We start from the raw sequence: 13,029 nt of genomic DNA on the forward strand, positions 1-13,029 counted from the left end.
GTTGTGAAACGTGCCCCTGCCCAAACCTGGGCGCCACAGTGGCGAGATGTTAACTACCTCGCCTGGTATACAGGAGGTCGTGGATTTGATCCCGACCATGACGCCTGTATATTTGGAGTTTGCATGTCTCTCTCTACCCGTGGTCGCGTGGATTTTTCTCCGGGTCCTCCGGCTGTTCCCTCCACAGTTAAGAATCAACGTGCGTTTACATTATTTGGCTACGAACACATTTCCACGTGAGCCACTTTCGTTGGGCCATCATTGGTGGCCTTACCTGGGAAAATAAAATAGAAAATAGTTCAATAGGTTTTACCTCGTACGACGACGCCCTCGCGATGGACCCGTTCTCGTCGAGCAACCCGGCGCCGGAGCCCAAGCTGTTGCCCGTGCCGGGCCCAACGCCGGCCCCATTGGCCGGCGCATCCCTTCGCTCGGGGCTCTCGGTGTGCCGCAGGCAGCAGAGCAGCGAGCGGAAGATCCCGCGTCCGCGAGGCTTCTTCTTGCCCGAGCCACCGCGGGAAGGCTGCTGTTGCTGCGGCAGCTGCTGCACGCTCACTGTGTGCAAAAGGGAGAGCGAGAAAGACAAAGGGGGTGGGGGGGGAGACACGTTTAGTTTGTTGTCCATCCCCCCCCCTCCCGCCTGTCCCTGCACGCATCACTCATTAGCACGGTTGGTTACGCACGGTGCGAAAGAAGTACAACATACACATACATGCGAGTTTTTAACGTGCACACAGGTTTCATCATTCGCCGGGTCCTCACTCATCGAGGGCCGGTGGACTTCAGTGAGCCCACGTACCCCCAAGCAAGTCGACAGGCAAACCGATCAGCTGACGAAGTTCAACAGACGTGCGTGCGTACATACAAACGAGAAGCGAGCGAGGATGAATTCCTTGCGCTCTATCACACGCAGTTGTGACACAAACACAGTGAGGGGCCTGCAAGACAGGGAAATGGAGTACAGTAACGTCGTGACTGGCTGCATCAGTTACCGGCAGTAAATAAAACACGTTTACTTGTATTTATAACTAAACGTCTATTAATACGTACCCCTTCGACAATCTTGAGACGTTTAAGGAAGTAAGATTTCAAAAACTAAACTAAATTTAGTAATGGACATGGAAGTGCCAAAATGGCTCAGCAGCCAGGGCCGAGTCAGCTGCATGACCACAATTCAGGATCGTGATTCAATTCAAGATTAAATTATTTCTCTCTCGTTTGTTCCTTCTCCTTTGCACTGTTCATCAAATTCGCTGTGTATTGTCTGTTGCTTCATTTATTCCATTTGCTTACATGTAATTCCAAACATTATGAATAATAGATTTCAAGACGCGCAGTCGGCGCTTGTATTGTGAGCTGAACAATTGATTTTCATTTATTATTATATGAGTTGTCTGAGCTCTGTATGGCTTTTCAATTTTTACACAATTTCATAAATGTACTTATTTTTTACATCATTCTTTAAATATATTCAGAGTAGAACTCCTCTCATCTGCAATGATGTGGAGTCATTCTGTGGCGAACATGCACATTTTTGGATATGTTTCATTTGAATTTACGCCCATAAAAAACACCTGTTACGCGCCACGATTACAGGCTGTACACACTCCCATGTAAGAAACCTTTCACAAACACAGAACTCATGAGAACTATAACTGCGATGATCACGAGGTTACTTACTTTTTCGAACACCGAAAACAAACTTCTCTCGGTATGACAATGACGACGTTAACGATGGTCAGCGGACGGGAAGTTTTGCGGCGATGTGGCGCATCCCCCGCATCGGTTCGTACGTAACAGACAATGCACGCGGCTTTGTTTATTTCCAGAGGGGCATCTCCCCAGCGTCTCCTAGTAGCCGCCGCCAGGGCATAACCTCACTCACGTGATGCCCAGGGGCCATCCATTGTGTACGTACACAAAAATCTGTCAAAACTTGACCCCTCTCCCCCTCCCTGTAGGCACGCGTACTTTTTACACCCACCCCCCCACCTGCGTACGTACGCTTGAAGCACCCCCACCCCCCCGAATCCTATAGAACGGCCGATATTTAATCCACGCAAAAACGATCAAGGATTAATACTATTCACGTGTTGATAGTCCACCGCCGGCTGCATTATCGAGGCTTCAACGCCCCCCCCCCCTTTCCTATGCGTACAGACATTGTCAGTAGACCCCCACCCCCAAACGCAAGCGTACGCATTTGGGTTACCCCCCCCCCCGCTCCCCTCCATCCGTACATACTAATTGGATGGCCCCCTACCGGTCCACAATAAACAATTAAAATAATCACGAGCCACACTGCAATCAGCCCGCTTTACCTTATCAGACGAGAGCTTAAACGCCTCTGCAATCTGCATTACTGTGGAGCAGGTGAAACTTGTGAAATGTACATTGTAAATAAAGATGCGGTATATTATACTGTGCTGCGGTACATATTCATTCACGGCGGTTGACACAATGAGCACGTTCCTTAAAATCCACCCCTGCCGCCTCATCCTTCTTGTGTTTGGGCACCACAGTGACGAGACAACAACTACCTCGCCTGGTATACAGGAGGTTGTGGGTTCCATCCCGAACCTGACACCTGTATATATTTGGAGTTTGCATGTCTCTCTCCCCGTGGTCGTGTGGATTTTTCCACATTTAAAAACATGCATTGAGATTATTTAGATCAGTTTTGGTGCTACGAATGTCGAAATGATGGGCTACTTTGCTGAGCTATCAATTGTGGCCAGGTCGCTTCTGAAAATGAGCTGTATAGCTCAGTGGGCCTTACCTGGTATAAAAATATTATTTTAAAAATACAAAATAAAAAAAATAAAAATTGTAAAAATAAATGTGGGCACACTTAACCCTTCCAAAATATCTGGCCAAGATGGAAGAATAAGCCAAATATGAACCCTTCCAAGACATCTGTCCAACATGGAAGAGTAGGCCAAATACCTTCCACTAAAAGGGCTCTCTATAGCTCCCCCCCTGGTGGAGGCCCTTCTACCAGCAGGTGGCACGAGCAAGTCATCGCAGGGCTGCACCGACACATTTTATTGTGCACTTGGGTATTGTGTGTGTCATTGTCAAAATGCAAGGCTTGATCGGTCATCTGAGGGTTATCATTTACATGAACAGGTCATATTATATCGAACGAGCCCGTTTAATATATTACTGATGATACCATCAGTTACGATCTATCCACTGCTGGATAGAGCCCCCCCCCCCCATGCCGTCACCATCCCCACATGGTCACGCGATGCCACATTCCATCGAGCCCAATGGGGCGGACATTCAGTGGCTCCGAAGCCGCATGCGGTGGCTCTTCAAGGGCCGCTTCTTCGTGAGACGTGATTTATTTATTCAAAACCACCAGTATCACCTCGTATTCACCTTGCAGTACATCGCGGGCCGTTAAATGTTGAGGTTTTTTTTTATTCGTTACCGAATTCGCAAAAAGTGTCTCTTCTTAGTTTTGTTGCCGACCCCTGATCTAGCCCCTTGCGCACGAGCTGACCTCACCGCTCCATCTGTAAACGAATTTGATACTTTGGGTATTGTCACCAACCCACACTTACCAGTGTGCTGAAGTACTCTCACTGTCCCCACCACACCACACGTCCCCCAATGGTGGTGCAGTCTAAACCACTGACAACGTATTTAACATACTCTTTGGTTTTGATTTAAAGCTTTCGTGACTGCAGGGATTCATATTCTTGGTTCTTTCGGTAAAGTCACGTAGAAGGGAAATAATAAAATAAACATATTTTTATTTTATTTTATTATTTCCCTTCTACATGACTTTACCAAAAGAACCAAGAATATGAATCCCTAAAAATATTTTGTTTTATATTTCTATTATTTTATTATTTCCCTTCTACGTGACTTTACCGAAAGAACCAAGAATGTACATTTTTTTAGTTCTTTCGGTAAAGTCACGTAGGTATAAAATAAAATAAATCACGACGTTTCAGGCACAACACAAGCGTCCAACAGCAGGTGGGAAAACATGCTTTCATCAGGTGGGAAAGCACGTTTTCCCACCCAAAACGTCGTGATTGATTTTATTTTATACTTACGTGACTTTACCGAAAGAACCAAAAACTACGGATTCCTGCAGCCACGAAATCTTCAAATCAACATATCTAACTTTACGTTTTGGAAATTTGGAAATTTGTTGTGCGCTGCGTTTTATTTAACATTCCAACCACTGGGGGTATCCTGCGCTTTTCCATTTCCCAATGCCTCTCGCTCGCGTTCTCCACGTGGAAAACGGAAATCCATTTACAGGCACCCCGAACATACTTCTCATGTCCTTCTTACCTTGTGAACGCGATGGCTCCATAGTTTACGGAGGAAAAGTGTTAACACGTATTCTTGGTTCTTTCGGTAAAGTCACGTAGAAGGGAAATAATACAATTAATATAATAAAACATAATAAAAAAAATGTTTTTATTATTTCCCTTCTACGTGACTTTACCAAAAGAACCAAGAATATGAATCCCTGCAGTCACGAAAGCTTTAAATCGAAATTTAAGTGTTAACACGTTGAATAAGCGGATTGCGAGATGTGTAGACGTTTTGAAATCAAATGTTTTTTTTCTATACTCCATTATTTTACTTGCGGCGTCCATGAATTCATCGCCCTGCATTACCTGGCTTCTCAACTACAAGTGGCCTTCATAAATTCCACATGCATTCATACAATCATTTCACCCTAAGCAGATTCATGTATTCCCCCATATTCTCTAAAGCGCATTTAAGGAAAAAAACATTTACCACAGTCCCTTAAGCAGAGGGGGTTGGGGGGCATCATGTATATTAATCAATCGCTCGCCATACCATCCTTGGAAAAGTGCGAGGATGAATGTAGCTCATTGTTGATTTATGAAAATGTTATGGAAATATATTCCCTTGAGGCCACTTGGTCAGAAAGGCGTTTGACGACGCAAAAGAGCCAAAAACAAGTGAGATACAGCCTACAACAACATAGAAAGACTACACAGAAACAGACAATACACATAGAACAGACTGTACAAACAACACAAAAAGTGGAAACAGCACACAAAGGGGACAACCGAAACACAGTGCAGAAGTTCAGGCCCATGAACTCAATCATCTGGAATTCGCCCAATCTTGTCAGACCTTGGAACCTCAGCAGGAAGGAGATTCTAGCCCGGATAACGCATGGATAACCTTCTATACAGTTACCAAAGCTATGACAGGTTTTTATTGGCTAAAGATTACAGGGCTGCATGGAGGGCAGTGCAAGAAAAATACATTGCACTGTACTTCTATGGTGCCACCTTAATGATCCCAACCTGCACCAAACGGCACTGACTGTTGTGGTGAAGTAGAGTCTAATAAGTCCCTCTGTCACCTGTCTGGCGTGGTGAGCCAATCATTCATGAAGCAGTGGACTGACTGTACAGAGATACAAAGAACAGACAGTTTAGCGAGGGCTTATATGCCTGGTTAAGACATTATTTGAACCAAGCACCAGCATACAGGCGATGATAAAATTATCATCATCACCAGCCATGATCTATTCACTGCTGGTCGAAGGCTTCCCCAACTGGCAAAGTGAAAGACCCGGTCCCCTTTGGGTTAAACCCAAGTGGTGCCACGCCACAAATGTGTATTTCAAAAAACACCAATCACAAAGCACAACTTTTGTCAAATTCAAACGACAGCAGCTGAGTTTGTATGGTGGCACAGAGGTCAGGGTCCGGAGCGAGCGCCAACGAGGGTTATCAATGACTGCACCTAAAACATAATTCGCATTACACCATTGGAACCTCATTTGCCAGTAGCAAAATATGATAATTGTTGTTTTACCCTTTTATCTGGCAACAAAACTGACACCTTTTTTTTACGAGGAGTCATGTTTGCATTGACCACAATACCTGCGGTCGGAATGCACCTTTTGGCGTCATCTGGTCCAACACCATGTGAGACTAGGCTCTAAGGAAAGCTGTCTCGGGTGTGGACCAAACAATTTCAAGGACAGTGCCTACATTATCAGAGTTGTGTTTTTTGTTTGCATTCCGACTGCAGGTATTGTGGTCAATGCAAACATGACTCCTTGTAAAAAAAGGTGTCAGTTTTGTTGCCAGATAAAAGGGTAAAAAACCAATGATCATAATTCGCATTACATTTGTTTTCCACTTAACTTGGCATCTTCCCACAATGAGACTTTTAAAGCTTACCCTCAGCATGAGATAAACAATATTTAAAAGGACGTTAAAAGTTGTGCCCCTACGGTGGCTAACGAGCGGCTCCTAAAAATGAGAAATACTCTACATCTGCGATGTCATCATCTGGGAAAGATTTCCATTACAAAGCTGACGGCATTACGTAGCTGCAGGTTTACAAACCAAAATCTATTCGACTCGTGACGTTGCCACCGCTTTTACCAAAGTAGTAAAATTGGTGGAGGGGGGGGGGAGAACAAAACACGACAACACAGTGGAGGTTTTCTTGCACGTACTTTTGACACTTAAAACATTCTTTAGAGTACTTGAAGATGGGCTAAGTTCAATGTGAAACAGTGTCTCTGTACTACGACCTTTGCGCACAGAGGTACATAACGTTCCCCCGACACCCACCGACACCAAGCCGTCCATTGCCAAGCTCGGCATCGTTAACGCCCGTGACCAACTCGCCATGAATGTTGGCACTTGCATAGGGAAACCGCCTGGGAATACCAGGTGTTATAGGTTAGAGCTGCCAGGTTAATTCTGCCAGTTAAGACATTCACTTTTGAAACCATCTGTACATAACTTTTGAGTGTTAACCGTTCGTAGTGTGTTTTATATATATTTTTAGGGGCTCCAATTTACTTCACAAACCCTTCTGAAGTAGGGCCTTGGGACTATATAGGGCTTCTCTCACGGGCAAATAGATTATATCACTGTGCACTGTTTGGCTACAATTTGACCATTTAGACATTTGTGGCACAAAGGCCATGGTGTGCAGTTACGATGAAAATTATAGCCAAAAACGTCACGTCAACATTTCTGCCTTACTCCATTTGGAATTGAAAGCAAACACGCGGTATCTCAATTGTTTTATTAGTGTCACATCCGCTTTATGTTAGAGAATGACCCCCAGAAGTAGATACCGCAGCGATATCTCCGAGATCCCCCCATGAGACCCTCTGCCCTCCATAGCAGGGGCAGGCCCTGTCCCACCGGCCATTCTACAGTTTTCTTTGTCCCATGAACAGTCAGACTGAGATATTTTTTTTTATTCTCAGAGGTGGAATTTAGCCAAAAAGGAAATGCGAGGATTTTTGTCGTTGTTGTTGTTGTAGCAGTCATTAGTGGACCAGGCGGAGAACATCCAATCCCAAAACCTGACAACCCTGATATTAAATCACAGCCGGCTGAAACCTGGATTCAAACCCAGGGCCTCACCGGTGCCAGTTGGAAGCACTCTGACACTGAACAATCGCCAGTCGCCAGCGTTTGTGATGTATAAAACGTGTGCCCACGTAACACCAACACCTCCGAGGTGTCCTTCACTAAAGCGGTCATCCGCTGACGCCAGCGGACGACCCCGAGGGGTTGCGAAAGAGGCGGCGTAAATGTTAAAATGCCAAAAATGCGAGTGATTACTGTCATGCGGGCCAAAACACATGACTTCATGGCAAATGGAATCTTGTGTTTACCGTGGGAACGTATTCATCTCTCGACGATGCTCTTACCGGGATTATGTATACGTAAAAAATGTAAGTCAAAACATTATAAGTCAAAAAATTCTAAAAAAAGAATACTGTATGTTTCTAAATACAGTACAGTAGGTAACTTTGAAAAAATATTCCTTACCTTTATGCACAGCAATAAGCTTGAGAAAATAAACACACGTCACCAGACTGCATGATAATAATGCTAAATATATAATTACATATCCATACCAGTTTATATTAAAGTACAGCACTTCATGTGCGCTTTGCATTATCTATATAAGGCAAAATAATCGTTTCACAAATGCAATACTGGAATGTATTCCATTATATTTTTAAGCTTTATCATTTGTAGCAATTACCAAAATGCTCTTGTAATAATTTGGATAGATGTAATTATAATTTTGCTAACCATGCAATTGATTCACTTTTTTGTAGCACCATTAATATCAATATCGAAATATGAACAATCTAACAGTGCTTTTCACAAATTTTCAGGGGGGGGGGGCAATTTCACCGATAAGACATCAGTTGTGAAGGCCGCCACACACATTTGAAACAATTGGGGCTTGACAGCAGCATGATGATGATGGGGGAGGGGTGTTTTTACATGTTGTGTATTGTCAGGGGCCGCCAGCGGGCCTTGCAATGAAGGACACTGGTCAAAAGAGGACACTGGTCTATACAGAAACATAAAGTTTCTTAAAATGGGTGTCCGCCATGCATAAAACAGCGTGTCAAAGACTCCTTATCAGGAGCTACATTCTCAGCTGAGGCCAGAGCAGTAAAACCTATTGTACTACTTAACACAGGTCTGTAAATTTAGATTGAAAACGTATTTCTTTAAAACTGCGTTTTGTGTTTAGTTTATTGTCCTTCCTCCCGCACCTCTGATTATCACGGTTGACTACGTACGGTGTTAAAGAAGTTCAACATACAAACTGCCCATAGACTATCACCACCCATAGACTCAACATTAACTCATAGACTCAACACTGCACCTCCAATTAGCACGGTTGGCTACGTACGGTGCGAAAGAAATTCAACATACGTGTCAACCTGCACTGACCGGGCTAGTGGAGTTGTCTCATATGACAACTCAAAGTGACCATGTGATAAAAGTGTTGCAGCACAGCAGTTGCGACTGAACGTGAGAGTGTTGCTGCCTTGGGGACACACTGGGAAGATGTAGATGTTTAGATGATGTGAACACTTTTTAACTGACAAATCAACAGTTTCACATTGACAAAACCCAACATGATGCGCTGTATTTAGTTGTAAACAAAGCCTTAAATGTGTCCAATCAGGACACCAACGCTTTTGAGTAAGGGTTTTTTCTTTTCACTGTCAATCGGATTTCAGAAACCTCTTAACATTCATGGGTAAAAAAAATACACAATGTCCAAAAACACTGCATAATTATAAACCAAAACACGTGTGCATGTGCTGCACTTTGTAAACTATAAATCCACTGCTGGATGAAGGCCTCTCCCCATGCCAGGCTGGTCATCGTGGTCTGATTATTGGACCATACTTCACCACTTTGTAAGCACGACAACTCTCAGTCGATAACAACCGCAATTCGCCACTAAGTGGCGGTGACTTGACGTCACCACGACGTTTGTGCCAGGCTATGTGCACGTTGAGGCCACGTGTCACTGGCACGGTGGTCTTCACGCCGAGCGCTTGATTATCGCGGGCTCAACGCTGCTTTCGCTTCCGTGAGCCGACGAGATGGGAGAGACAGCGCCACATTCCGAGAGACTTAACAAGTCACAGGTTCATCATGTAGGTTTTTTTTGTTGGGTTGGTTCGATCGCGTAAATATAAATGTGTCGTTAAACCCTCCACCACCCGACACAGCCAATTGGTAAGGTTTGTAACTGGCTGTGTCGGGTGGTGGCAGGTTTAATGGCAACATTTATATTTACGCGATCTAACCAAAAACAAACTATATTATGAATATTGATCGGTAGAGCCTACGTGTTAAGAATCACAGGTTGTTGGCATTGACAATACAAACCGATGGGATGAAAAATGCTCAGCACAAGGTAACACCGGCCCACCAAACCACCAATGCGTGATGTGGAAGCCACCAAACCCACCTGCAACGATTGCAAATCGCTCACAATTCTCTTGAGGTTTCTGCGGTTTGAAAACGCGAATGCCCACCGCCACCAACACACACGGGGGTTCCTGCAAATGGTTCGGCTTGTTGCGAGTCAACATCCCAATGAGAAATGCCATTCACATCAATGCACGCGGACCACACCAAATGACAGTCAAACCCCTAAGGGGCCATCATCCATTGAGTCGGTCCGCACAAATCTGTCAAAACTTGACCCCCCCCCTCCCTGTACGCACGTGGACTTTTTACACCCCCCCCACCCCCCGAATCCTATAGAACGGCCAATATTTAAGCCACGCAGAAACGATCAAGGATTAATAATATTCACGTGTTTAAGCAAACAGATAGTCCACCGCCAGACCATCTAACTCATTTGAAGGCCAATGGAGACAGATTATTATCGAGACTTCACCCCCCCCCCCACCGTTTCCTATGTGTACATTGTCAGTAGACCCCCCCATACACAAGCGAACGCATTTGGGTTAACCCCACAACTCCATGGGTACGGACTAAAAGGATGGCCCCTAAGGGAACGACGACTTAAACGACAAAGGTCACGTAAAAAAAATCGTTCTAAGAACTATTCAAGTGGACCTCGCTTCTCAATGTGTGTTTACAATACAAATTCCAGGCATCGATTCCAACAAAACCATCGGTGGCACACAATGCACCAATTGTACTGCACCACCCAAGTCATTCATCCCGGGTCTATCTTGTAGAAAGATAACGCTCATTCTAATCGTGGTTGCGCACGCGTGAGTCTGAATGTGTGGGTGTGTGTGCGGACGAGTACGATGTGTGTGTACATGTGGCTGCGTTCATGTACATTGCATTGTAGGGTACGAATGGTAATGTGTGTATGCTGTGTTCGAGTAATTTGGGGAGCGGTGGGATAGCGGTTAGCGCTATGAACCTGGCGGGGACCCGAGTTTGATTCCCGCTCACGGCCAACACCCAGTGACGATTATCTGAACCGGTCCTGGGCCTCCTCTAGGTCGACTCAGCCTCAAATGAGTACCTTGTGCGGTGTGTAAACATCGCCACTTAGGGAGACAAAGGCGGCCGGGCGTGCGTGGTGTTGCCCACCCACCCCCTCGTGTGCCGTGCCGGACTTTATAGGTGCTCGCTAACAGCACTTGCCCCTTCGGTCTGTTTAAGGCTACACGGGGGATCTTTGTCTTTGTGTTGTAGTCGGGTGAGGAGCGGTGGGGCAGCGGTTAGCGCTACGCTACGAACCCCGGCTATGGACAGAGTTCCATTCACCAACAACAGCCGTGACGATTATCTGAACCGGTCCTGTGCCTCCCCTAGGTCAACTCAGCCTCAAATGAGTACCTGGCGCGGTGTGTAAACATCGCCACTGGGGAGACAAAGGCGGCCGGGCGTGCGTGGGGTTGGTCACCCACCCCCTCGTGTGCCCCGTGCCGGTCTTTATAGGTGCTCGCAAACAGCACTTGCCCCACCAGTGTGTTGAGAATATACGGGGGGGGGGGGTCTTTGTCTTTTGTATGTAGTGCTATATTTGTTCTGTACTGCACTCGATAAGAATGCAGTTAAGTGGTGCAGTGAGTACCGTACAACATCCCACTATTCTAGAGTACACACGCGTGTGTGTGTGTTCCCACGCACGTGTGTGTGTGTGGGAACACACACACACACACGTGAGTCTATGAATGGGTGTGTGCAAGTGTCGTGTTTGTACACGGCACATGAACAAAAACACATGAACAGAGACATACAAAAGGCGTGTGAGCAGAGCTGACGCGTGCACATCAACACGTAACACACACGCGCCACAATAAAACCAAACACCAGCATTTCAAAAAACATAAACACACGGGGTATACGTATCAGAGACACACACAGTGTTACAAAGCGACCACATTATATTGAGAGATACACGTGGCACAGAAATACACAAAAACATATCCCAAAGCAAGCCATGCCCGTGTGGGTGACAGTCACGTGATATAAACACATTGTAATTGTAATATCAGCGAACAATTTAGTACAGCTGTTGTATCCGATTAGGTGTGAACAAAAACACAAGCATATTAAGAGACGAGACACATTCACACAAAAACAATAAACGACGAGAGAGATGTACAGAAACGCAATGTTAAACCACCACACTCACCGTGCATTACTAACGCGGATACGGGCACATTCACTCACACATTCACACATTACTATATAAATGTATGACAGCACATTTACACATTACTACACAAATGTATGACAACACATTCACACATTACGACACAAATGTATGACAACACATTCACACATTACGACACAAATGTATGACAACACATTCACACATTACTACACAAATGTATGCCAACACATTCACACATTACGACACAAATGTATGACAACACATTCACACATTACGACACAAATGTATGCCAACACATTCACACATTACGACACAAATGTATGACAACACATTTACACACTACTACACAAATGTATTAAGACACAACACATTGACACACTACTACACAAATGTATGACAAACACATTCACACATTACTATACAAATGTACGAGACACATTTACACATTACTACACAAATGTATTAAGACACAAACACATTTACACAAATGTATGAAACACATTTAAACATTATTACACAAATGTATGAAACACAAACACATTTACACATTACTACACAAATGTATGGCAAACACGTTTACAAATTACTACACAGATGTATGAGACACAAACACATTTACACATTACTACACAAATGTATTAAGACACAAACACATTTAAACAATACTACACAAATGTATGAAACACAAACACATTTACAAATTACTACACAAATGTATGAAACACAAACACATTTACACATTACTACACAAATGTATGAAACACAAACACATTTATACATTACTACACAAATGTATGACAAACACGTTTACACATTACTACACAAATCTATGAGACGTAAACACATTGATACATTACTACAAATATGTATGACAACACATTTACACATTACTACACAAATGTATGAGACAAACACATTGACAACCACCCACAGCCAAACCAAGCACATTTTCAGACAAATACACACTCCTGGACAGACAGGCTTGCAAAATAAAATTAAAAAACAATTTGATAAACAACATGAACACATCATTTGATCAAACAGAAACATTGTATAGCCGACAGACAAACACAACGTATCCATAACCAAAACATAAGATAAACG

The 13,029-nt window shown here is 44.2% G+C and overlaps 1 protein-coding gene across 2 annotated transcripts in view; it reads right to left on the reverse strand.

Annotated features, from left to right (window-relative positions):
• Nucleotides 1–13,029, reverse strand: part of LOC144943473 (carboxy-terminal domain RNA polymerase II polypeptide A small phosphatase 1-like) — a 37,771-nt gene that overhangs the window by 22,583 nt on the left and 2,159 nt on the right. For both annotated transcript variants that reach the window (XM_078870942.1, XM_078870941.1), the window contains exon 2: nucleotides 314–555. In XM_078870942.1, coding sequence (XP_078727068.1) covers nucleotides 314–555 — 242 coding nt within the window. The remainder of the gene's footprint in view (nucleotides 1–313; nucleotides 556–13,029) is intronic.

This window comes from Lampetra fluviatilis, chromosome 31 (genome assembly GCF_964198595.1).
Source record: "Lampetra fluviatilis chromosome 31, kcLamFluv1.1, whole genome shotgun sequence".
Lineage (NCBI taxonomy): Eukaryota > Metazoa > Chordata > Hyperoartia > Petromyzontiformes > Petromyzontidae > Lampetra > Lampetra fluviatilis.